General features: G+C 37.2%; 1 protein-coding gene across 2 annotated transcripts in view; it reads right to left on the bottom strand.

Moving 5' to 3' along the window:
• Positions 1 to 4,196: 4,196 nt before the first annotated feature.
• CHKA (choline kinase alpha) overlaps positions 4,197 to 24,681 on the bottom strand; it is a 44,461-nt gene continuing 23,976 nt past the window's right edge. For both annotated transcript variants that reach the window (XM_070932528.1, XM_070932537.1), the window contains exons 4-12: positions 22,761 to 22,874; positions 22,079 to 22,212; positions 20,831 to 20,935; positions 19,294 to 19,352; positions 18,268 to 18,355; positions 15,782 to 15,890; positions 15,046 to 15,152; positions 6,063 to 6,144; positions 4,197 to 5,336 (exon numbers count right to left, since the gene is read on the bottom strand). In XM_070932528.1, coding sequence (XP_070788629.1) covers positions 5,277 to 5,336; positions 6,063 to 6,144; positions 15,046 to 15,152; positions 15,782 to 15,890; positions 18,268 to 18,355; positions 19,294 to 19,352; positions 20,831 to 20,935; positions 22,079 to 22,212; positions 22,761 to 22,874 — 858 coding nt within the window. In that variant the 3' untranslated portion in view covers positions 4,197 to 5,276. The remainder of the gene's footprint in view (positions 5,337 to 6,062; positions 6,145 to 15,045; positions 15,153 to 15,781; positions 15,891 to 18,267; positions 18,356 to 19,293; positions 19,353 to 20,830; positions 20,936 to 22,078; positions 22,213 to 22,760; positions 22,875 to 24,681) is intronic.

Raw genomic sequence — 24,681 nt, 5'->3', positions numbered from 1 at the left:
ATATGTGTAGATACCTTAAATGTTCAGAACATGGGAGGAACCATAGACCCAGCAGTAATTAATCTGGTGTAAGGACACATTAATCTTATCCTTAATTTAGACATGAAATGGAAATCACAAAGCACTTACATGGGAATTTTTTTTCTGCATTTTCACTTTCTGATACTCAAGATTATCCCCCCCCCCCCCGCTACTTTAGGTTCCTCTTGGATAAAATATAGAGCTGGTGCCCACACAGTGATTGAATTTTTCCCTTGTAAGAAAATTAGAAGTTTCAATGTGGGAAACTGACTGAAATTGCAGAAGTTGTGATCTCCTCAAAATAGATTTTGCATATTCATGTATATTTGAATCCTTAATGTATCTGATTTTTATTCATGGTTAGCCAATTTGGCTGAAAAGTAATTTACTCTACTAGGGAAACTAACAACAATAAAAATTTGTGATGACACAGTTGTGTGTCTTTCAACTAAAGCATACTTTTTAATCTTTGGTTTTGGTTCTTCAATCTCTTCTCTTTTCTCTTCTCTCCTCTTCCCCTTTCCTTTTTTCCAAATAATCCACCTCCTTCCTCCTTGTTTAAATGGTTGAAATACTTTGCTTCATCCAGAATGCTCCCCCAGGGGCTCAGGATCCTGGAGACATGGGCAGATGTCCCCGAAGAGAAGATCAATGTGGATGCCCCTGAAGAGAATCCCCAATCTCACCAAATTAATCTCACCAAATCACCAGATGATAGCCCAATTAGGTGATTCATCAAATCTAGATACTTGATGACTAAGTAGCCACCTGCAAAGACCAGTATCTTACAGAACTACTGTTAGGATAATATCACATTAACTTGTAGCAGGGGAAAATTAATTTCTATGGGTGCCGAACCTGAGATTTTATTTATTTTATTCAGGAAGATTTAGAATACATTCAGACAGTTGGTTGAATGTGATTTCCTCCAGGCAGTGAGGTAGCACAAAAATATGCCAGCAAGAATTGTTCAGTACCTATTTGTATCTGACTATAGCTTCTTACCATTATTAATTGGTTTATTTATTTAGTGTATGGCAAATACATGGACTTATCGTGGTTCAAATGTTTATGTCCAGTCCACCCAGCCATTCAAGGACCGGGTGGTCTATGTTGAAAAAAATCAGACATTGGGTCGGTGTAAGCTCTTGATGGACATTTGGACACGTGATGGATATTAATTGGTAATAAGGCTGGTTATACTGTAGTGCTATCCATTGGGACACATAAGAAACAACTGGTATATTTCCGGTTGTCAGGAAAGTGGGGTGGTGCTGGAGCTGAGACAAGTTCAGAAAGAGCCCTAGTTTGCCCATCTATTAGGGGCTTCTTGAGGTGAATGGGGCTTCCCCATACTGTAGGAGAACAGAGACTCTCCAATCCCTCACTTCATGTTCTTCCCTTCTACTGCGCACTGTTACCTCCAGCTTATTTCTTCTGCTTTGTTGCTCTCATATCTTCCACTTGCTTCTGTCTCTCACACTTTCTTTCCAGCACTTACTCTATGGCTCTCACTCTTCTCTCACCCTCTCATTCTGCCTAAAACTTCTGTGTGTGTGTGAGAGAGAGGGGGGGGGAGGGAGAGAGGGAGGAAGAGAGACCCCTGCCAAACCCCTGCACTTTACATACATCTAACCATCTTACACATGATCACAGAATAAGGTACCTGCTTTGCAAACTATTAACAATTTATATGGGCATTGATCCCTTGTGCTGGCACTTAGGTACTACATACTGAGCATGAGAAAAGATGCAACTTTAAATGGTATCTGTTGGTATCAGATGCTTTATTTAGCATTTGAAATGTGGATTTACAGGCAGCTGTTACGTATAACAGGGAGTGGGGAGGGACTGAGGAACTGCAAAGGGAAGCAGGAACAAAGATCACCTCTTTTCTTCCATGAAAATTTCCTGAGCAGACCTTTACTAGGTTAGCCTGTTAAAGAGAAAAGGAATTGCACCCAACACATTGTATACATTTAAGCTGAAGAAAACTGCGTGCAGCTGAATAATTTTGGACTCTGTTTTTAGGGGTTATTTATTTATTTATTTTATTCGGCTTATATGCCGCCCTATCTCACAATGGACTCAGAGCGGCTCACAACAATAAAACACAAGCCACAATATAAAATAAAGACTAAAATCTAAAAAAATTTAAAATTAACCCTTAAAACCAATTAAAACCCCATCATCAGTCCAGGTCAAGGGATTTGAAAAGCCAAGTTTTTAATTCCTGGTGGAAGGTGTGAAGGTCAGGAACTAATCGGAGCTCCAAGGGGAGTTGATTCCAGAGGGTGGGCGCACCGATCGAGAAGGCTCTACCCCTGGGGGCCGCCAACCGCCACTGTCTAGCTGACGGCACCCTGAGTAGGCCCTCTCTATGGGCGCGAACCGGGCGATGGGATATCGTTGCTGGCTGTAAGCGGTCCGCCAAATATCCTGGTCCTAAGCCATATATAACAGGGGTTTCACTTTTAAAACTTCACAATGCTTCTGTGGAATCATTTTCTCTCCCTCACTATAATTTCATTGATTTGCATTTTTTTTTCTTACCACAAAGTCAAGTGTTTCTCAAAATAATTTTAACTGATTCTAAAATCTTGAAGCATGGTTTTGTTCGTATTTAAAACTAATGTGTGTTATGAACAGCCTGTTTACCACCATCACTCCTGTCATTCTTTGGACATTGATCTTGTTAGTCAAAGCTGAATTATTGGATAGGAAAATAAACTGAACTGGCAGTAATTTAGATTCTTCCATGTCAGCTATTCTTTCTCTTAATACGCTAATCAGACATCCAAAGTGATTTAGCTGCAAGGATTAAAATGGCAGCATTTATAGTTTGAAATGATCCAATCCAAAATGGCTGTCAATGAAGGAATGGCAAAATTCAAGAATAAATAGAAAAAGAGGTTTTTTGTGATTTCCAGAGCCTCCTCTGCATTGTTAGAATTCAGCTTCTGATCACTTTGAGGTGCAAAATAAACAATTGAGAGTAAGCCTAAAACATGTAAGTTTACAGAAAAATCTCCCAGTCCTCAAATCCTGGGCCTCTGCTGATCAGTATTATTCACTCTATCTCTTGAAACTCTTATTGATTCCCACCCCCTCCATTAAACCTATAGCTTTCTGCAAAGGAGAAGTTATCAGCCGGGGAGTTGATGGTCATTTTGAAGAGTGGAATCCCTGGGCCCTCCCTGCCTCCCTCCACCTTTGTGCCCTGCAATTTTGATGGCGGCTCTGGAAGAAGTTACGGAGGGCACTTTTGGTTTTCAGTACAAGAGTGTTTATGGATGGCAGAGGAAATGGCTGGGAGAGTTTCTACTGCAGCAATGTTCATGCTGCTGTATAATACAAGCCTTATTGTCAAGTCCCATTCTTTGAATATTTAATTCAAAAAAGGACCAATTTTTAATTCAGAAAAGGACCATAATTATGCAAAACTGCAGGAGAAGCTGGGAATCATGTCAAGGGTAAAAAGGTAGCAACTGACCATCTTCCAGATATGCAGTATGCCAGCTTTTCAAAATGCAGCACCTTTCTGGATTTAATTTCAAGTTAAACCCTTCATCCACAATTGTTTTAATTTATCTCCCATAATATTTCACTGACTCCATGAGTCTTGGTAAGAACTGAATGATGATCCCTTTTGCTTTTTACTATCAAGAAATACCTGTATCCAGGACAAATTATAGAGCCTTATTGCATTGAAAGGCAACCCCCCCCCCCCAAATTATTACTCCTAGAGAAGGGGGAGACAAAAGATAGCAACCATAGAAGTTTGCTTAGAGTTCTAAACAATAATTAATTCTGGTTTACTAAACAAGGTCACTAAGCTATACATTCTATTTTATAAACCACAATGTTGGATGTTAGAAGCCATCTTTTTCGTTGGATCTTCAGGCCTGCCACATTTACTACTGTGGGAAACTGGGAGGGGGAATCTTTCATTGGGTCTGTTACTTGGAACCCTGACATTGTGGTTATCTGTAATGAACTGCAAGTATGTTCATGGCATTTGTGTGTTAACATCGCATACATACTGGCATTCTTTCTACGTCACCGAAGATGCTCATACAAGTCAAGCACATTGCCATAGGAAAGGGGAAATAGAATTCAGGACTTAATGAGGACAAAGTAATAATCAAATTTTACAACAAGAAGACTTTAAAAAGTTTATTTGTCCAATACAAGTTAAGCAGAAAGCACACCAAAGAATAGTTAGGAGATACATTTTCTAGATACCCTCACAAAACTTATACTCATTGGAGTTTTCACATACATAGTTCAATGTATTCTTTGCACAAGAAACATCCACTTAACTGTTGGAAAGGTGGCAGGGTTTTAAACAAGGAGCAGCATGCCCCCAACAAGGCACCAGCCTGCCACTACTGCCTAAGTGTCCCTCAGCTCCTCCCTGTTTTTCATTTGCCCCTACTTTTCTCCTTTTAGCAAAAAGCAGCTGCTAGAGGAATTCAAGGCACTCATCCCATTTCTATCAGCCTGGGGAACTTCTTAGAGAAGAACAATGCAATACAACATGACTGTTACTGAATGTTTAGCATATCCTGGATTGAAACTGTGAAATAAGCTAACAGGAAAAACAAGACTTGCATGCTCCAGTTTGAGATGTATCTGTATTGCCTTGTTTTACCAACATACCAGAAAATGAAAGCTATTGCATGACAAGAGAAACTGGATTGTAGAAGCTCTTCTGAGTTCTTTCAGCCCAGTATGGATTAGTGTTAAGTTTACCGGTCTTTTTCTGAACTGACATACATTTGTCATATAACTATGACCTTTGCTCAAACAGGTTTCAGCAAAAATTCAGTGTAATCAATTTCCCCTTAACAAAAAGAGAGAGAATTGGAACTTCCCCCTTAACTGGTAGCTTATATAATGCATTGTCAATAAAATATGTTAGTTAAAAAAATAGATACCCACAGTTAACACTTCTTGCTTCTGAAATAAGGGATGGTTCACATTAACACTCAAGGTTTCCCTCATAATACCTTCTAGATTTAAAACATTTGATATTGCACTGTTATATTATCCATCAGCTATCAATTTGCATTCCAGAGACTTATGAAACTGTAAAAAAGTAAACAGCCATTTTGTGCAGTCTTCAGCATTGCATCCGAGTAGTTGGAATTTGCAAAACCTTCATTACAACTACAGTAGCCTAAGCACAGTGGAATTTCTGCCCAGCTGCCTTCCTTATACAGTACAGTGACTGATTGTCCAGTCTTCAACCTTCACACTTTGAGTTTCCTCTTCTGCTCAAAGTAGGCATCAAATCTGGAGAGTGCATAGTCCTAAGTGGGGGGAAAATACTACAGTTGAAAAGACTGAAGCTCCTATAATGTGTCCCAATTTCAGGGAACAAGCATTATACTAGAATTTCATGCAGATCTATTTGTATGATGGCACTTGGTTCTCTTTTACAAGTAAGTGTGAGCATTCTAAGTGATGCTAAGAAATCACTTAGGATGGGAATGCAATACTTTTTCAGGTATCAATTCTTATTTAATGATCCTTGCTGCAACCTGGATTTAAAATTGAATTTATGTGCCCAGTATAAGTATAAACTAGTTTTTGAAAGTAAGTTAAAAGGACAGCTAAGGACAATCAAAATGATACAGTTAACTGACATTTAATGTAGAATCATTAAAGCAGTCAAAGCCAAGTTGCTGGTGATAGCAAGTACCATGGTTTTTTAATGACAAGGTGACCGTTCATTAAATCCTTGATGAGACAAACACTCACAATTGTTAATAACTGATTTTCAGTTAAATTAAATGCTGAAAACATAGAGTTTTGGAGGTGATTTAGATTAGTCTGAGACAAGTAGAGAGACTGGACTCTTCAGATGTTACAAAACTAATTCCTAGCATTCCTCATCATTGGTCATGCTGAGGGGGCTTAAAAGTTATGCAAAACTTACAAAGCTCCAATTTCTCAACTCTTTCTTACACAGGCATAAGAATTTGGCTGTGAAGGACGCAGATGTTTAAAAATGTGAGACTTTTTAAAAGGCATACCATGTATCCAAACTCAATAGATGATATCTTTGCCTGTATAATGGACCACAGACCCCAGAAGATATGAGATGCAAGAGCAAACCTGTCAAAGAAAACTATAATTGAATACTGTCACAGTATGTTTTGATACCAAACACAAACCCACCCTTGCTTCTCTTGACTAGAATATAAAAGGGAGATGGACATGTCCTCCAACTGAACTCATTACCTCTCCTGACATGATACATGATGTGGAATGGTGGAAGCCCCCATACAGGGAGGACTATGTGTTCTCTTCTCTAACCTAAAATGTATAATAGAAACAGGCTGCTCGTGTTCTGAAAAATGAAAGAAAATGGTTTCTTTCCAATAGATATCTGGGCATGAACAGCTTTATAGAGAAGGTAACTCTCAGGTATCCTGGACTCTTAATAATTTGAAAGGCTATTTTATGTGGTCTCTAAATTTATATAGTGAAATTTATAAGAGTGGGTGTTATCAGCCACAAGCACCCATATAATTTATCTGAGAGATTGTGTCTTCCTATTCATTCATGAATGTATTTGCCGCCTATCTCATATCAAATGACTCTGGGTGGCTTAAAGCATAAAAATATTAAGAAACATTAAAATAATCAAGTATAAGATAACAAAGCAGAGACAATTCTGTTTTCCTCCTTTTATATCCTTCCAAATACCCCAGTTAAAAATCTTCTGTTTTTAGGGGGTTATTTATTTATTTATTTCCACTTTTATCATTTTATAAATAACTCAAGGTGGCAAATAAACACAACTTCCTCCTCCTATTTTTCCCACAATCACCATCCTGTCAGGTGAGTTGGGCTAAGAGAGAGAGTGACGGCTCCAAGTAAGTATGCACAGTTTCAAATAAAGCATTCCACTGATGTTCCATGCTATTTTTTTTTCTAAAAAAAGCTATCAAGCCTAGGTAGGCAACAAAGGTACTCTTGGAAATAAAAATAATACTGCAGGATGGAATTTTGATTTTTAGCTCATTCACTTTCCATCTAGTTTTTAATCAGAGTAAAATAAGTAGTGGAGGCACCTTGATTAACATCAAGGAGATATTCAAGAAACCAGATTACATATCCTCAACTAGCAAGTATTAAATGTGTCTTCAATTGTGGAAGCTTTCTCTGTCATGTTTCTATGCTTACTGATCAAACTAGATTTTTTCCTCAGAGCAGGTGGTAATGAAATCATCCAGCTTAGAAAAATAATTACAGACTTCCGGTTTCCTTGTCTTCGGCGATGGCGGTGCCTTTTGAAGCTCCGCCAGCCCCGCCGCCTGTAGAGCCGCTTCGAGACGAAGAAGCGGCTCGAAAACTTCTAAATCCACCGGATTGAAGAAGGAGAGATCGCAGGGTACAGGTCGAGCCCCTGTAACCCCCCAGGGAAGTTTCTGGGGAGAGAACAGGCGTGGCTCCCTTCCAACCTGCTGAAACTCCGGGCGACGTGGGACGATTCTGCCTTTGCAGAACAAGCCGGCTGCAGGAAACTTAAAGCGAAAGAACCAGCTTTAATAAATAGCGAAACTACCTGAATCCTGAAACTTGGAAACGCAAGTATTAGCGCTTTGTTGACTTTTCAATTTGAGAAAATGCGAACGAGTGAAAGTGCTTTGAAAAAACATGGCGCTTAGCCTCAGAGTTAACGAGCCAGCGAGTGTGGATTGGTGAAGTTATTTTGCTCTGTTACAAAGTTTCCAAGTTGCTACAAAGTTGCCTTGCTTGTTACAAGAGAAACAATTGGAAAATTTCTCCCTTTCAATATTTGACTTTGCTTTACTTCAACCTTTATTTGATCAAATCTGGGGGACTTTTTTAGAAGTCTTTGTGCAGGAGGGAAAGGAAAAGGAACTTCCCTCTTTAGAAAAACTAGATCACATGGCAGGATGGCTTCAAAGAAGCAGGAAGGGAAGGCAACAGGGGGGGATCCCCCACACACAAACATGAAACGCAACTTCCCCCTGCTCAACAGTTACAGACTCAGAAAAAAGAATTTGATGTGGGAGATTTAAAAGAATTTATTTCTAAAACTTTGGATGATAAATTTCAAAAATCTCAACAGGAGATAGATGATAAACTTCAAAAATCACATCAGGGGATAGATGATAAACTTCAAAAATCACACCAGGAATTTATGCAGGAAATTAATGAAGTTAAAGATATGGTGAAACAGAATCAAAACAAGGTGACCAAAAAAATATCAGAAGTGGCATCTGGCCTGGCAGAATTTATTGGGAAAGTTGATTTTAAAGTTGAAGAACTTAAATCAGAAGTTAATGTTAAGATGAAAGACAATGATTATAAAATTGCTGATGTTGACAATAAAATGCAGAGAGTTGAAGACGAGATTGTTATGATACAATTCAGGGCAATGGAGTTCGCTATACGGCTTCGGGGAATTCGAGAGGAGGAAAGACAGGATTTGAGACAAGTTTGTTCTGAGGCCCTGGCCAAGATTTTACAAGTTAATCCTGATGTGGTTTTTCATAAAATAGATAAAATTTACAGAGTGAACTCTTGGGTGGCCAGACAAAGACATTTACCTAGAGATGTGGTCATATATTTTACAGATAGAGAAATAAGAAATGATATCCTGCAAAAATCCTTTTACACTTCTGTACAAGTGGGGGGTTCACGAATTGGAATTTATAAAGAATTGCCTCCTAAAATGCTGAAAGCTAGAAAAGAATTTGGCTTTCTCGTTAAGGAATTGCAAAATTTACAGATACCCTTCCGGTGGGACGCACCAGTTGGGATAATTTTCAGATACAAGGGAGAAAGATGCCGTTTGAATACCGTGGAGAAGGCACAACACTTTTATACTACTATTCTTAAGGAAAGAACACCATCTCCACGTACATCTACAGTTTTGGAGATTAAAGAGAGTGAAGAGAAGCAACCTCAACGAGAATTGCAAGAACAGTCCAAGCAGGAATTAGAAGAAGTGCAAGGTGCAGAAGGAGGTTTTCTGGATGAACCCTTGCTGGAATCTTCTCCAATTTTGGACTCGGTTCGGATGATTGAAGTTAAGGATCAACGTATAACTAGAGCTCAATCTAAGTTACTTAAACAAAAGCAACAACAACAACAGGAAAGACAAGACAAGGAGGCAGTTAAGAGTACTGCACAAGAGATTGGAGCTATGGGAGGAGCGAGATCGAAGCTTTCGGATGACCTTCAAGTATTTTGCTCTTTGCTCCAGAAAGAGGCTGATGACCTTTAAGTGTTTATCTTGGAATGTTAATGGGTTGAATTCAGCACAGAAAAGGAAGAAATTATTTACATACTTGAAACAATTTAATAATGATATAATTTGTTTACAAGAAACGCATATTACAACTCAAGATCAAAAATATTTGATAAACTCCAAACTAGGAACACATTTTATATCTTCAACTTCGCAAAAAAAGAACGGTGTGGTTATTTATGTAAATAAAAAGTTAACAGCTAAAGTTATAGAAGCAGATGAAGATGGTAGGTTTGTAGCAATTGAATTGCTTACAGCAAATGGCCAAATTCTTTTGATTGGAATTTATGCTCCCAATCAACAACAGGACCATTTCTATAAGATGTTACATACCAAAATACTGCAATGGGATTACAGATCTATTTTAATTATGGGAGACTGGAATGGAGTAATTGATTCTAAATTAGATAAAAAGAGTTTGGCAAAGTTTAGAATCAGACTACCACAGACTTTTTTTGACATGAAAGAAGATATGGAACTAAAAGATGTTTGGAGAATACATAATCCAAAAGAACTGGACTACACTTTCTTTTCTGATAGACACAGATCCTTTTCTAGGATTGACTTTATCTTGTTGTCAGATGATTTACTTGTTAAGACAAAAAGAACAAAGATTTTTCCAAGAACTTTGACTGACCATAGCCCAGTATGGATAGAAATTGAGATGGATAAGGTTGAGAGACGTTCTTGGAGATTAAATGAGAACTTGTTTAGATATGAAAAAAATATCACAGAACTTAAAAAGCACCTGAAAGAATTTTTTGAAATAAATTTGAATAAAGGTACCCCAATTGAAATTGTCTGGGACGCAAGTAAAGCTTATATGAGAGGGGTACTTATCTACATGAACTCTAAACATAGACTGTTTCGACAAAAGAAAAGATCTGAATTGGAAATAGAAATAAAGAATAAAGAACAGTTACTTATTAAAAATCCAACAGATGAAAGAATAAGCAGTGCTATAAAACTTTTGAAAGACCAATTTCAAATGCTTATGGCGGAACAAGTTGCAACAAACTTACAATATGAGAAGCATAATACATTTTGTAACGCTAATAAACCGGGCAGATGGCTGGCTTACACATTGAGGAAAAAACAAAGTATATGGACTATAGATAGTATTGATATTGGAGGGAAAGAAATTTTTCAACAAAAATTAATTAAAGAAGCTTTTGTGGACTATTATACCAAACTATATGCCAAAGAGGAGGTGCAGAATGGACTTATAGAAAAATACTTAAACGATAAAAGAGTTACAAAAATTACTGATCAACAAAAGGAAAGAATGAATTATCCTATAACAGAGGAGGAGATAATAGTAGCAATTAAACAGCTAAAAACAGCTAAAGCTCCTGGCACGGATGGTTTGACCGCAGTGTATTACAAAACTTTGCAAGCTGAAATGGTGGAACAACTTAGAGATTTATTTTGCAATATTCAACAAGGGGGTAAAATACCCCCATCATGGACAACAGCTTACATATCTTTGATACCAAAAGAACAAGTTGGTCCTAAAAAACCTGAGAATTATAGACCAATATCTCTTTTGAATACAGACTATAAAATCTATGCGAAAGTATTAGCCAACAGGTTGATGCCAGTAATCCAAAAGGTGATTCATGAGGATCAAGCGGGATTTATCGAGGGCAGACACATGAAGGACAATGTAAGGCAAGTAATAGATTTATTGGAATATCTTGAGAAGAATAAACAGATTCCTGCAGTGCTGGTCTTTTTGGATGCAGAGAAGGCCTTTAATAGAGTGGATTGGAATTTTCTACTAAAGACTTTAAAAAAGATGGACTTTGGGGATCAATTTATACAGGCGATTTCAGCAATTTATCAAGAGCAAAAGGCACAGATCATTATTAATGGAAGCCTGACAACAGAGTTTAAAATTGAAAAAGGAACAAGACAGGGATGTCCGTTGTCCCCACTTTTATTTATTTTAACACTAGAAGTCTTGTTAAATACAATAAGGGACTCTAATATCTTGAAAGGTATAAAGATTAGGCAAGAGGATTACAGAATAAAGGCATTTGCAGATGATCTGGTTGTTACCCTATCACAACCAATGGAATCAATAATCCTGATGAAGGACATTATACAAGACTATGGTAAAGTTTCAGGTTTTAGACTGAACTCAAAAAAAAACTAAAATGATAGTTAAAAACATGACACAAGATCGTAAACATGAGCTTGAAAGGAGGGCAGGTTTTGAGACTGTACCTAAGGTAAAATATCTAGGAGTTCAGGTTGCAGAATCAAACATGAAATTGTTTCAAAATAACTATGAGGTGTTGTGGCGAGAGGTGCAGAAAGACATGGAGACTTGGAAAAAACTGCAGCTGTCTTTACTTGGAAGAATAGCAGCAGTTAAGATGAACATTTTGCCATGATTTCTTTTTTTGTTTCAAATGATTCCGGTGCTTAAAAGTGATAAACAATTGAAAGTTTGGCAATCTGGAGTGAATAAGTTTGTCTGGAACGAGAAGAAGCCGAGAGTGAAATTGAAAATTATGCAAGATGTTCCAGAAAGAGGAGGTCTTAAACTTCCAAACCTACAGCTATATTATGATGAAGCAGTTTTAACTTCAACAAGTGATTGGTTTGGAAGGAAAAAGACTGGAATATTGAATGCAGAAAGTTTTGATCTTGAATTTGGATGGCATGCTTACTTATTTTACGACGACAAAGTAGATAAAGTATTTAAAAGTCATATACTTAGAGATTCTTTGATGAGAGTTTGGAAGAAGCACCGACTCAAATGGGATTATAAAATACCGCTATGGCTGGATCTTGGTCATACTTTGTGGAATACAAATATAATGTCACTCGGGGGATTTTTATATAAAGAGGTTCTTTTTACAGATGCGGGCAGATGGCAGCTGAAGACATTGCAGACACTGTTGGATGAAGGGATTAATTTAACTTGGTTACAATATAATCAATTACAACTGAGATGGAAAGAGGACCAAAAAACTGGTATTATGTTGCATGAGGAAGAATTGGTTAGACATATAAGAGAGAAAGGTCCAATGCATATCAAAAGGCTTTATAATGTTTTGCTAGAAAGAGATTCAGAAACTGAATTAGTTAAAGATTGTATGATTAAGTGGGCACAGAATTTTGAAGAACCAGTGATGCTGGAAACATGGGAAAAAATTTGGGTTCAGAATGTTAAATTTACACAGTCGCAGAACCTGAGGGAAAATTTCTACAAAATGTTTTATAGATGGCATTTAGATCCCAAAAAGTTGTCATGTATGTACCCTAATGTTCAGCCAAAATGTTGGAGATGTGAATGTTTGGATGCTACGTATTATCATGTTTGGTGGACCTGTAGGAAAGTAAAGGCTTTTTGGATAAAAATTTGGTGGGTCATGCAGAATGTTTTGAAGAAAAAAATTCAATTTTCTCCACAACTGTTTTTATTGGGTATAGTTAAGGGTTTTACATCGGGTGAAACAAAATTGATATTGTATATGATAACAGCAGCAAGATTGTTGATAGGTAAATATTGGAAGAATGAAGCTTTGCCCACTATTGAGGAATGGACTTTGAAGATGGCCAGTTTTGCAGAGATGGCGAAGATTTCAGCATATTTAAAAGATTGTTCACAAGAGACTTATGAGTGGGAATGGAAAAGGTGGATAGAATATGTTCAGAACAAATATCAAACTAGAAAGTATCAAATAGCTTTTATTTGAAAATAATGTACTAGAAATTTTTTAATGTAATGAGATAAAGAGAAAAATTATATAGGGGAGGGAGGGGTTCAAGTTTATATATAAGTGTTATATTAGGGTTCTTTATGAGTTTGAGTATATTATAGGGAAGTCTGGGGGGAGGGGAGGGTTAGGGAGGGTTAGGGAGGTTGGGAAGTTTGGGGGGGAGAGGTGGGGGGGAAAAAAGGGGTGAAAATGTAATTGTAAAACTTTTGCAATAAAAAAAAAAAAGAAAGAAAAATAATTACAATCTAAATAATCAGCAACCTTATCTGTAAGTACTAATTCAGATTAGATACCAAACTAAACTCTGAAGAATGTCATACAGTCATGGCCGTAAATGTTGGCACCCCGGAAATTTTTCCAGAAAATGAAGTATTTCTCACAGAAAAGTATTGCAGTAACACATGTTTTGCTATACACATCTTTATTCCCTTTGTGTGTATTGGAACAAAACCAAAAAAGGGAGGAAAAAAAGCAAATTGGACATAATGTCACACAAAACTCCAAAAATGGGCTGGACAAAATCATTGGCACCCTTTACTTAATATTTGGTTGCACACCCTTTGGAATAAATAACTGAAATCAGTCGCTTCCGATAACCATCAATAAGCTTCTTACACCTCTCACCCAGAATTTTGGACCACTCTTCCTTTGCAAACTGCTCCAGGTCTCTCTTATTGGAAGGGCGCCTCTTCCCAACAGCAATTTTAAGATCTCTCCACAGGTGTTCAATGGGATTGAGAGCTGGACTCATTGCTGGCCACTTCAGAACTCTCCAGCGCTTTGTTACCATCCATTTCTGGGTGCTTTTTGACATATGTTTGGAGTCATTGTCCTGCTGGAAGACCCAAGATCTCCGACGCAAACCCAGCTTTCTGACACTGGAATCTACAGTGCAACCCAAAATCCGTTGGTAATCCTCAGATTTCATGATGCCTTGCACATTCAAGGCACCCAGTGTCAGAGGCAGCAAAACAACCCCAAAACATCAGTGAACCTCCACCATATTTCACTATAGGTACTGTGTTCTTTTCTTTGTAGGCCTCACTCCATTTGCAGTAAACAGTAGAATGATGTGCTTTACCAAAAAGCTCTATCTTGGTCTCATCTGTCCACAAGATGTTTGCCCAGAAGGATTTTGGCTTACTCATGTACATGTTGGCAAACTGTAGTCTTGCTTTTTTATGTCTCTGTGTCAGCAGTGGGGTCCTCCTGGGTCTCCTGCCATAGTGTTTCATTTCATTTAAATGTCGACGGATAGTTCGCGCTGACACTGATGCTCCCTGAGCCTGCAGGACAGCTTGAATTGCTTTGGAACTTGTTTGGGGTTGCTTATCCACCATCCGGACTATCCTGCGTTGGCACCTTTCATCAATTTTTCTCTTCCGTCCACGGCCAGGGAGATTAGCTACAGTGCCATGGGTTGCAAACTTCTTGATAATGTTGTGCACTGTGGACAAAGGCAAATCTAGATCTCTGGAGATGGACTTGGTTCTCAAGTCCTCAGACAGTTCTCTTCTCTTTCTGTTGTCCATGCTTAGTGAGACACACAGAGACACACAATGCAAAGACTAAGTGAACTTCTCTCCTTTTTATCTGCTTTCAGGTGTGAGTTTTATATTGCCCACACCTGTTACTTGCCCCAGGTGAGTTTAAAGGAGCATCACATGCTTGAAACAATCTTATTTATCCACAATTTTGAAAGGGTGCCAATGATTCTGTCCAGCCCATTTTTGGAGTTTTATGTGACATTATGTCCAATTTGCTTTTTTTCCTCCCTTTTTTGGTTTTGTTCCAATACACACAAAGGGAATAAAGATGTGTATAGCAAAACATGTGTTACTGCAATACTTTTCTGTGAGAAATACTTCATTTTCTGGAAAAATTTCCGGGGTGCCCACATTTACGGCCATGACTGTATATAATCTACTTATATTAACTGAAAATCATTTTTTCTGAACAGGATTACATATAATTTTGAATGAAGAGAGAGGCTACCTGTTTATTTCAACCAACATATCTTCTTCTATTTTGGACTTATCTTCATGGCTCAGATTTTCAAATCCACTTTGAGATGCAGCTAGATAACTGGTTATGAAATGGAGCTAAAAGCACAAAAGTGTTGTCAGAACAGCAATGGATTTGCTTAATACCAACATGTTAACATAATTAGAACTTCAGTTTAAATCAAAGCACTTAAAAAAACAAGCAACAGTATTCATTTTCATTCTAGATCTAATAATTTGTATTCCAATTCATTCAACAAATTATTAGAGATGGGAAAACTGTGCCTCCCTCCAATATATTACTGAACTTTAACACCTAGTATCTCTCACTAGCTGGATGAATTAAATAAAATTTAGAAAATGTGTTCTAGGTATATTTTATTATTAAGAAAACTAACTTTCCTACTACTAGGGTCATAGGATAAAAATACAGAAGTCACCCATTATAGACAGTTACTACAGAATTGGGGAATCTGTAATCTTCTAGATGATACTTGAGCTATCATTCTATAGCCAATATAACCAATGGTGAAGGATTCTGAGAATTTTAGTTCTGTAATTTGATTTGTGGAGGACAATAGTTCTCCATTGCTATGTGATTAAGAATTCAATTTGGCAAGATTTAACCTGAGAATGCAGATTAAAGCTGAGTATGTACGATTTAGAAATGAAGTTCAATTTGAAAGTAAAGGACATTATAACTTAAAACAGTTATTTTTACTGCTTACCTGTTGCTTCTTTGTGGGATAGTTCATGAAGTTCGCTTTGAAGAATGGGTATTTTTCATGCACATAGTCATACATCCATTCACAGAAATGATTAGCAATATCAAACCCTCTAGAGTGAAAACATTATCAATATGTAAGAAATACATTCAGCTCCAAAATTTATATTCTTAAGAATTTGGGGATTATATAAAGAGCTGTGCTGGATGAAACTTAAGTTCTATCTTGTTAGTGGCCTACATATAGCATCCATCTATTTGTGACATCACAAAACAATGTGAACTGCTGTGATCAGATGAGCTTTCTCTCTCAAATTATTTGATGGGGCAAGATCCTCTTATATTTGTTGACAAGGTTGGAAAGATACTTTAGAAATAAGTGGGAATGGCAACTGTTACAAACACTATATATACTTTTGAAGGTAAGTCAGGATCTTTTAAACCAGGGCTGTCAAACTCCCAGCCCACGGGCCAAATGCATCACGCTGGCTACACCCATGCCCGGTTTGGTGAAGGGGGAAGTGTCATGATACGTCACGTGATGCTGTGATGACACAAGCTTGACACCTCTGCTTTAAACCCTTTGTAACACTTTAACAGGGTTTCTCTTTTTTCCTTACTATCCTTGTTTAATTACTATTGCTCCTTTCATCATCTACCATATATATTTTATTCCTCTCTCTTTGTTCTTGCCAGCTATTCTTTCCTTTCTCTCTCCATCTCCATTTGGTTTTTTTAAAAAAATTATTTACTACTGCCTCTGCTGGAAGGCGAGAGAGGAATTTGGAAGAGGGCACTTGAGTGTTTGGCTTGTGGCAGTGGTTCATGTAAGAGAAAATTAGCAGTATATGAAAAGAATCAATTTATTTTAAAAATGTGATACCAGTTAAAATTGTCTATAAATAAAATTTAATTCAATTTTTGGTCTCCTTTTTTGAATGTGCTTCTGGCAGGTATATAGAACATATACAGACATTTATTGGGATGAGAAGAATTCCTAGGACTGGGCTGAGTTGAGAATAGGTTGTACCTGATTTGTACCTGTTTTTACAATCTCCCCCCCACCACCACCATCTGCTCTTTTCTTTAGGGGGATTGCCTTAAATTCCAAGTTATCTTTCCTTGGGGGTAAATTCAGTAGCTCTGAAGAACTTAAGCTCAACTGACTGTATAGTCCACTATTACACTGACCTCACCAACCAGCAGGGTTGAAATCTCATCGTTAAAGGCTAACAAAGTTCATAAATGATGTTAAAACTAACTCAGTCTATTAAATACTCTATTCTAATTTATCTACTCTGACTCGCAGGTACATAACATGTTTCATTATTCAATTCTCAAAAGTATACATCTTTTAAGAGTTACATTTTTAACCAGAAAAAAACACATATAAATCTTTTTCTGCCTGAAGATTAAATTACTCCTGCTATCCTGTTTTTGAAAAATTTTCCGATGACCAAATGACGTAAGGATCCATCTTTATTAGCAATTCTTAGATGCTATACGGTAGTATCAAGTAACTGAAGACTCAGCAAAATGGAGCTGCCACCCCAGGAAGTCAGATTGTCCCAGGATCAGTACTATAAACTCTTATTCCCAACCCAGATACATATTCATATACATGTGTCATTTAGTCATTGGAAAAAAACTTAATTTGACAGCAAAAATCAACATGATCAGACTATTCAGGCAACAAAGCTGATACAACAATCAATTAGTTTAATGTCCTATAAATCTCAGAGGCTATACCTTATTCTCTAAACAATGCAAATACATTTGCAAACTTGTCAGTTTAGGTATCAATTTGACCATGAAACACTATCACTACTAAGCAGGCTAATTATTGAGAAAGATGAATAGAAAGAATTGCTATTATTTGCTATTTAACTTATAAAGTAGCTTTATTTTAAAATTTGTTACAAACTGGGGTGGGCTGCTTGGGGTTTGGGAGAACCTTTAGCTAAGATTCTGCAGTTCGGAGAACCCCCCCATGCAGGGCGTGTGCGAAGGTTCAAGGAGGGTGAAAAATGGTCCTAGTTCAGGAAGGCCACTCCAGAACCTGGGGAGGCCGTTTTCACCCTCCTGGAGGCTCGAGGAAAGCCTCCGGAGCCCAGGGAGGGCAAAAAGGCTCCCCCACCTCCCCGTGGTGCAGGAGGCCGACTAGGCCATGCCCACCATGGCCACCCAGAACCCGGCAGAGAACCACTTGCTAAAATTTTTAAAGCCCATCCTGGTTACAAATGTTTGAAATAGATTTATTTTATATGTAAATTTTATTAAACTAGTTTTAGCATAAATTATTACTCCAATTTTTTTTTGCAAAACACCTTATGTTCAGATACTATATTCAATATCTTTTTTAGGCAAACACTGGTAATCCTGATGGATTAACAGCAAACAGACTATGTATGCAAAAAGCAGTTCATACAACTAATCTGACATTTCTTAAGCTTGTATTTTTATTCATTCAAGGAGAAATCCAACATTTACCTATAATTGTAACTGCTGTATTCAAAGTCAATAAGCATTAGCTTTTGTTTTTCAGAATCTTCTCTGCCATCAAGAAGCAAGATATTTCCTGGGGATATGGTGAAGCAAGAGGTATAAAATGATTTGTGCAAGCTTTCTGAGGGAATTTCAGATCATTACATTGGAAACGGCTCCATAGCTTACATGACAGCTCAACTACCTTGATTTTTTAACTTTAGAGCTACAAATGTTCCATTAGCAAAATGTATGTATATAGAATGTGTACATAGAGATGGTCGGAACACATAAAGGCAGGGGAGGCAGCCACTTTGGGCAGGGTTACTTTACATGGGCTATAAAAATCCACACAGCACTAAATGGCAAGAAAGATACAATAAAAGCAATTCTAATTCTTCACTGCCGTTTTGTGATCACCAGAGTTTCCCCATTTTCTCTGCCCACCCTTAACTGCTGCACCTTGGATGAGGATAAAGTTTTGTATCTTTTCATAGAAGGCTGCATCTGAGAGATCTGTTCTGAAGCAGAGGACTCATGCCCTGTGCAATTATCTTGGGCAGGTGCACTCAACTGGAGTCCATCTCAAGAATAAGAATGCCATTAGTAAATAGTGTGTGTGTTATTTAAATGATGGTAGAAAGAAGGTATTTATTAGGGCATGGCTAGAGTGAGGCCTAAACAATCCTGCAATCTTAATGACTTTAATCAAAATGAAGTCCAAGATATTTTCACACACCAAAGCTCGTTTCTATACTTCCTTAACTCTTAAAATTTTCATCCTAAGAATGGATTTCTATCTTAGGAACTGGCTACAAATAGACTAGATTTTAATCTTTTCCTAATCCTGTTATACAATACTGCAAGAATATTTCTTAGTATTTATCTCCATGAGGTAAACAGAACATGTTCACCAAATAGAACATGTCCTAAATTTTATCAGATGTCTAGATATGAACATTTACTTTGCTATAAACTTAACTTATTAAGACAATAACAACTGTAAAAAATGCAAAGACAATATTATTGTACCTTCTTGGCAGTCATTATGACAAAACACAACTGGAGATGGAGTAGCTTCAAGTAAAGATCTAAGGGGAAAAAATCCAAATATTTTTTTTACTTAAGGATATAAATACAGGAAGATAACAGGACTTTCTACATTCATCTCCTGAATATGTTTCTACCGTCTTCTCCTATACAAACCTAATCAAGAAAACTGTTTTTGAAGGAAGATATTTCCTTCCTACTTTGTATTTCCTCAAAGTACAAAACAACAGCTTGACGTACTGCATTCTTAAAAACCTGCTGGCTTCACTCTCCCTTTTCCCATGATGACACAGTACATGAAGGTAATGAGAGCTATTTGGAGGTCTTGGAGAGTCAATTATTCCCTCCCTTTCTTCAAATCAACAATTGAACAAATATTCTGAGAGAATCTTAGGACATCACTTGCCATAATTTAGCTGTAAACATGATCCGAGCTCTGCTCCCTGCAAGCCACCCCCTCCCCCCTGTGCTTCATGGTCTGATAGCTGCATTATGTATAACTAGCACAATAACTTCTAATTAGAACAAGCAAAAGAGGTATGTTGTAATATGATTTGTAGATGCACCATTTAGGGAATGAGGTCGAAAGAGCTACGTTCACAGTTGAACAACATTTGCTGACATTTCATGTCATGCAAATGTATAATGGGGAGAGGAAAGAATTTACTTTCAATTTATTTTAATAGGCTGCCATGGATACTTGCTTTGCTCTCTCCATATTAATGGGATATGTCACTGAAACAGTACACTGGATATGCAGTGGAAGTCCTTTCTCTACAGCTTAAATAGGCCATTCTACAGTATAGGATTTCTCCCTCTCTCTCTGATTCAGAGGTAGGTTTAGAAGATTCTGATGGTGCTTTCCATGGGAGAAGATAGCCCCATCTCCAGTTTTAGAATGATGAGCCAAAGAGAGTTCGAAGGAAGCACACCTGAGAAAGTTAGGATACTGGCGATTGCTGACCTTTGGAGTAGGTGTCCATGCACCACTCACCAGTATCACCTGAAGCCAGCTGCCTCTTTAACAGATAGCCACGTGACAAAAGGAAAATATGCATCTGAATTAAGGAGATACTATGCACTTTTTAATCAACTCTTGAATAAAATAGTCTATTTCCTCATTTGTGTGAGGTGGAGTAATATAAAAAAAGTAGTTTAGCTGAGACTAAAGAAGCCCCTGAAGAACCAACAAGTACATTTAAAGTTCAGAGCAAGGCAGGACCAGATTTTGTGTTGGAATGATCTCCTCCCACAGGAAAGACTATCGTAATCTTCTAGCCCTGCCTCTACAATAAATAAAAAGAAAATATTCTATTGTGGAATGCAGTGCCTAGACAATGAGAAAACACTGATACAAATAGCTACAATGCAACTATATTCTTAGACAGCTAGATATAAATGTACTAAACAGAGGCATTAAAAAGTAAGTCATAAAAGCTTTACCTTTTACAACATAGTAATTAAATCAATTACACAGAAAAATTATGAACTAACAAACTATTAAGAATTGGACTGATACCTTAAGTTTTTCATTTCTTGAGGCAAGTTGTAGCTGAGAATCTTATTCAGTTTTCTCACACGTGATTCTCTTGTAAACTTGATTCTCATGACTTGGTTCAAGTACCTGTATGAAGATTTTATTGTATAGTTAGCATTCTAGGCAAACATGTACAACCCTTTGCCCACAATCATATTCTGAAAGAAAAATGTACTGAATTTTTTAGATAATTTCCCCCCACAAAAGAGGGTGAAAATTTGAGTGCATCTTATACACCGAATGTAGCCACGCCCACCCACTGGCCCCCACCCTTTGGCCTCTGCCTCCCAGCAATTTACCACCTTGCAGCAAACAGCCCATTTCAGCTTCAGCACAGCCTGATTAGCACAAGCAGTTGATTGTTGGTTCGGCCTCCCGACCTTGTTTCAGGTTGCAGGGATTGCCATTGCCTATTGCTGCGCGGGCCTCTGCTGTTTGTTGCAAAGAGGTAAATTGCTGGGAGGCTTTTTTTTTTCTTGTGCTAATCAGACTGTGCTGAAAATGAAAATGAAACTAAAGCAGGCTGTTTCCCGTTTGCTGCAACAAGGCAAATTGCTGGGAGGCAGAGGCTGATTTTTTTTTTTTTTTTGCTTTCCTCCCCAAAAAAGATTGGTTATACTCCGAAAAATACGTTAATTAAACATTTTTTTAAGACATTTGTGTGTCTCAAATTAGATAAACTTTCTCACAAAATGAAAAATGCTATTTTCATTCAACCCAAAGCAAAGGCACCATGTCCCACATGTTCTTTCAAAGTACTCTGATTAACCGGTAGAAACTATTTTGTTCTTCACAATTTTGACCTCTGCCCATCTTCCATCCCTATCTTTTTGACATCTCTCAGTGATATATCCCCCTGGGTTATGCCCCTTTCCCCAGTCATCTCAGATCTACCATACCCCCGTGTGGCATATCTTACTTCTCCCTTCCTCTCTCATCCACTGCTGATGTCCTTGGCTTTTTTCTACCCTTACACTCCCTACAAACCTTTCTGCATGGTACAACTGTGTTTTGATCCATTACTGAAACAAAGCAGTGCTGTTTTGTCTGGATCTAGACAAGACATGCTTCAGTTCTGGCACTGGACCACCTGAAACCATCTGTTCCACACAAAACCATTCTGCATATCCTTCCTGGATCCAGCTTAATTACTCTGTATGTAGAATAGTTCTACTTTTAAGATGCTTAACTATCATATTAAAATAAAAATACAGCACTTCTTTTGCTTACTTCTCCATGGTTCCAAAGAGCCACTTAGGTTCTTTATTAAATGGCATTTTCATCCCATGAAATTTAGCCATTTTTTCAGCTATTTCTGCTGATATATCTGGCACACTTAGTTCCTCGGTATCCAACTTTCTGCTCTGAAATATATACAGCAAAAAGGACATAAGACATGAGAAATAAAGAATCTACCAGGTAAATTACAAATGTACAAATAAGGGAATTCAAATGAGAACCTAATGTATTTTTATTTTTCAGTGCTATAATTTACTTAACAGTGACATTCTCTGTTCTGCTACTATAAGGCAGAATACCCTATCACCGTGATGGTGAACCTATGGCACACGTCGCGCATGCATGGGGTGCATGTGGGGCTGTGCGTGCATGTGCAGGAGGGCCGGGCACTTGCGGAGGGGGGGCGCATTGCATTTTGGGGGTTTGGTGCTTTGAACACTCAGTCCGGAAAAGGTTAGGCATCACTGCCCTATTATGTTTCATTAACTGAAAGTGGCAAAAAATTAATACAGAAAACCCGAGATCAAGTTTGCATTGTCTTTATATTGCCCAATCTAAAAATAAAACAAACCTATTACTATGTCTTAGCAAATATATAACTTTTGTCTTTATTTGTGCTACACTGTCAAATTCAGTTTCAACTACCACCACACAGCTTATATCTAGTACATACAGGAATGAATTCCTCCAGACGGCCTTGTGGGAAGATTCCATAGAGTTTTGGTCCAAGAGCTCTCTCTGCAAGAATGGCAAACATAACACTCTCCAGAACAACAGCTTCTGCACCCTACAAAAGAAGAGAAAACTAAAGCTGTATGAATATAATCAATGTAAATCAAAACCTCAACATTTATACTGCAGAATAAATACAAATTAAATTGCAGAATAATCATGTTGCAAAATAAATGTAATTTATGCCTAGTGTAAACTTCCAAAACTTTCAGAGGGACACTTATAGACCCCTTTACAATTAGTGAGGCATTTCTTCTTGTTTATTATCCTAAATATAGGAAAGGATAATTTAATTGTACTTAACCAAATTTCATATTGGTGTTTTTGGCTGTTCATTTACAAACTGGCTTTTTATAAATGAAGTTCAATGAAAATGAGAAAAAGTATCCTCTTCAAAATAGAACAAGTAGGGAATGTAACACTTCCCTTAGAGAAGAGGTAGCAATACATCTATCTCATATAGTTATGTTAACTAGATAGTTTTATATTTTTGGATTACAATTTCTATTAACCTTAACTAGCATGGGAATGATTGCAGTTATAATCTAAAACATATGGAAGGCTTCAGTTTTGAAAATTAGTCATGTAACATCCTGGACACTGGAATGCAACAAGGGGGCTGAAGGAAAGATCAATGTGGATTCTGGTGAGAAACTCTCTTCTCTCTAGCAGTGGGACCTGAGAGAGCAGTCAACTTTCTGTTAGGTATTGAATAAGTATGTGCATTAAGATAACAATGCACTATTCAGTCCTGAATTATGAAGTTTAGTCTTACAACCATGTTGCTAACTTATCAATTATAGTGATTCACTTAATAACTTTGGCAAGAAAGATCATAAAATTGGGCACAACTCACTGAACAACTGTGTTTAGAAATAGAAATTTTGGGCTCAATTGTGGTTGTAAGTCAAGGACTACTTGTATGTGAATTCTTAGGAACACATACACTAAACTTCGTGAATAACAAAAACCTTGAAACAATCATACTTAATATTGCTCATTATACATATACAATACAATACCTTTTTTTGCTGGTATTTCCAGTAATGCTAAAAACTGAAACCTTAATAAAGATACTCTTTATGTTTTGCTAATTTGAAGAGGCATCTGAAAACATTCGTATTTTAGCTTTTAAATCTAATTTTAAATAGAAATACTTCACTCCTTTCAATTAATTTGTTTTTATCTTAACAATGATTAATCACGTTTAAAAAAAACTAAGGCTATAGTACTAATGATTTACTCAGAGTTATTTGAAAGAGATTAGAGTACACCTTTCAGGGACTGCTGGAAGAACTGTTAATTTTTAACTTTAAAGTTATTGGCCTAATTCAAACAGAGATTTCAAGGTTATTCTTTCCTTTTTAGTTAGCACTTGTTAGAAATTATCACTATTGCTGGATATATTCAACCAAACAAGCTTATATGTAGCCTTAATATGGGCTGTGCCGATTAGCTCTTCTCCAGAAAGACACAGTAATTTATCATATGGTCCAAACGCATTGCATTCAAGGTACTTCTACATAAAACCTTTTGTGAAGGTTTGTTTACAGTTATGAGTTGCTCAGACATGTCCATTCAGATAAAGAAAACAGAACAGTATTTCAAATGAGACAAAACAGACATGAAAACAGTACTGCTATGATAGAAAATTTTCTGATTTTTTAAAACTATGCAGCCTTTCATCGAAATAAATGGATTTGCTAATATAGACTAAAATAATTGTTTTATACAGCTAACTACTGTTGAATGAATAGTTACAAGTTTATATTAAATTTTCAATAGAATTGTCACAGGATTCACCTTTTGACGTGTACGCTCACCTGCCAACTAAAGATAAATGCGATGTATCTAATGAAAAT

Source organism: Pituophis catenifer, unplaced genomic scaffold, assembly GCF_029215685.1.
Source record: "Pituophis catenifer annectens isolate HBS135680 unplaced genomic scaffold, rPitCat1.0.hap2 SCAF_1, whole genome shotgun sequence".
Classification (NCBI taxonomy): Eukaryota; Metazoa; Chordata; class Lepidosauria; order Squamata; family Colubridae; genus Pituophis; species Pituophis catenifer.
This window is presented reverse-complemented; position numbering and strand designations above follow the sequence as displayed.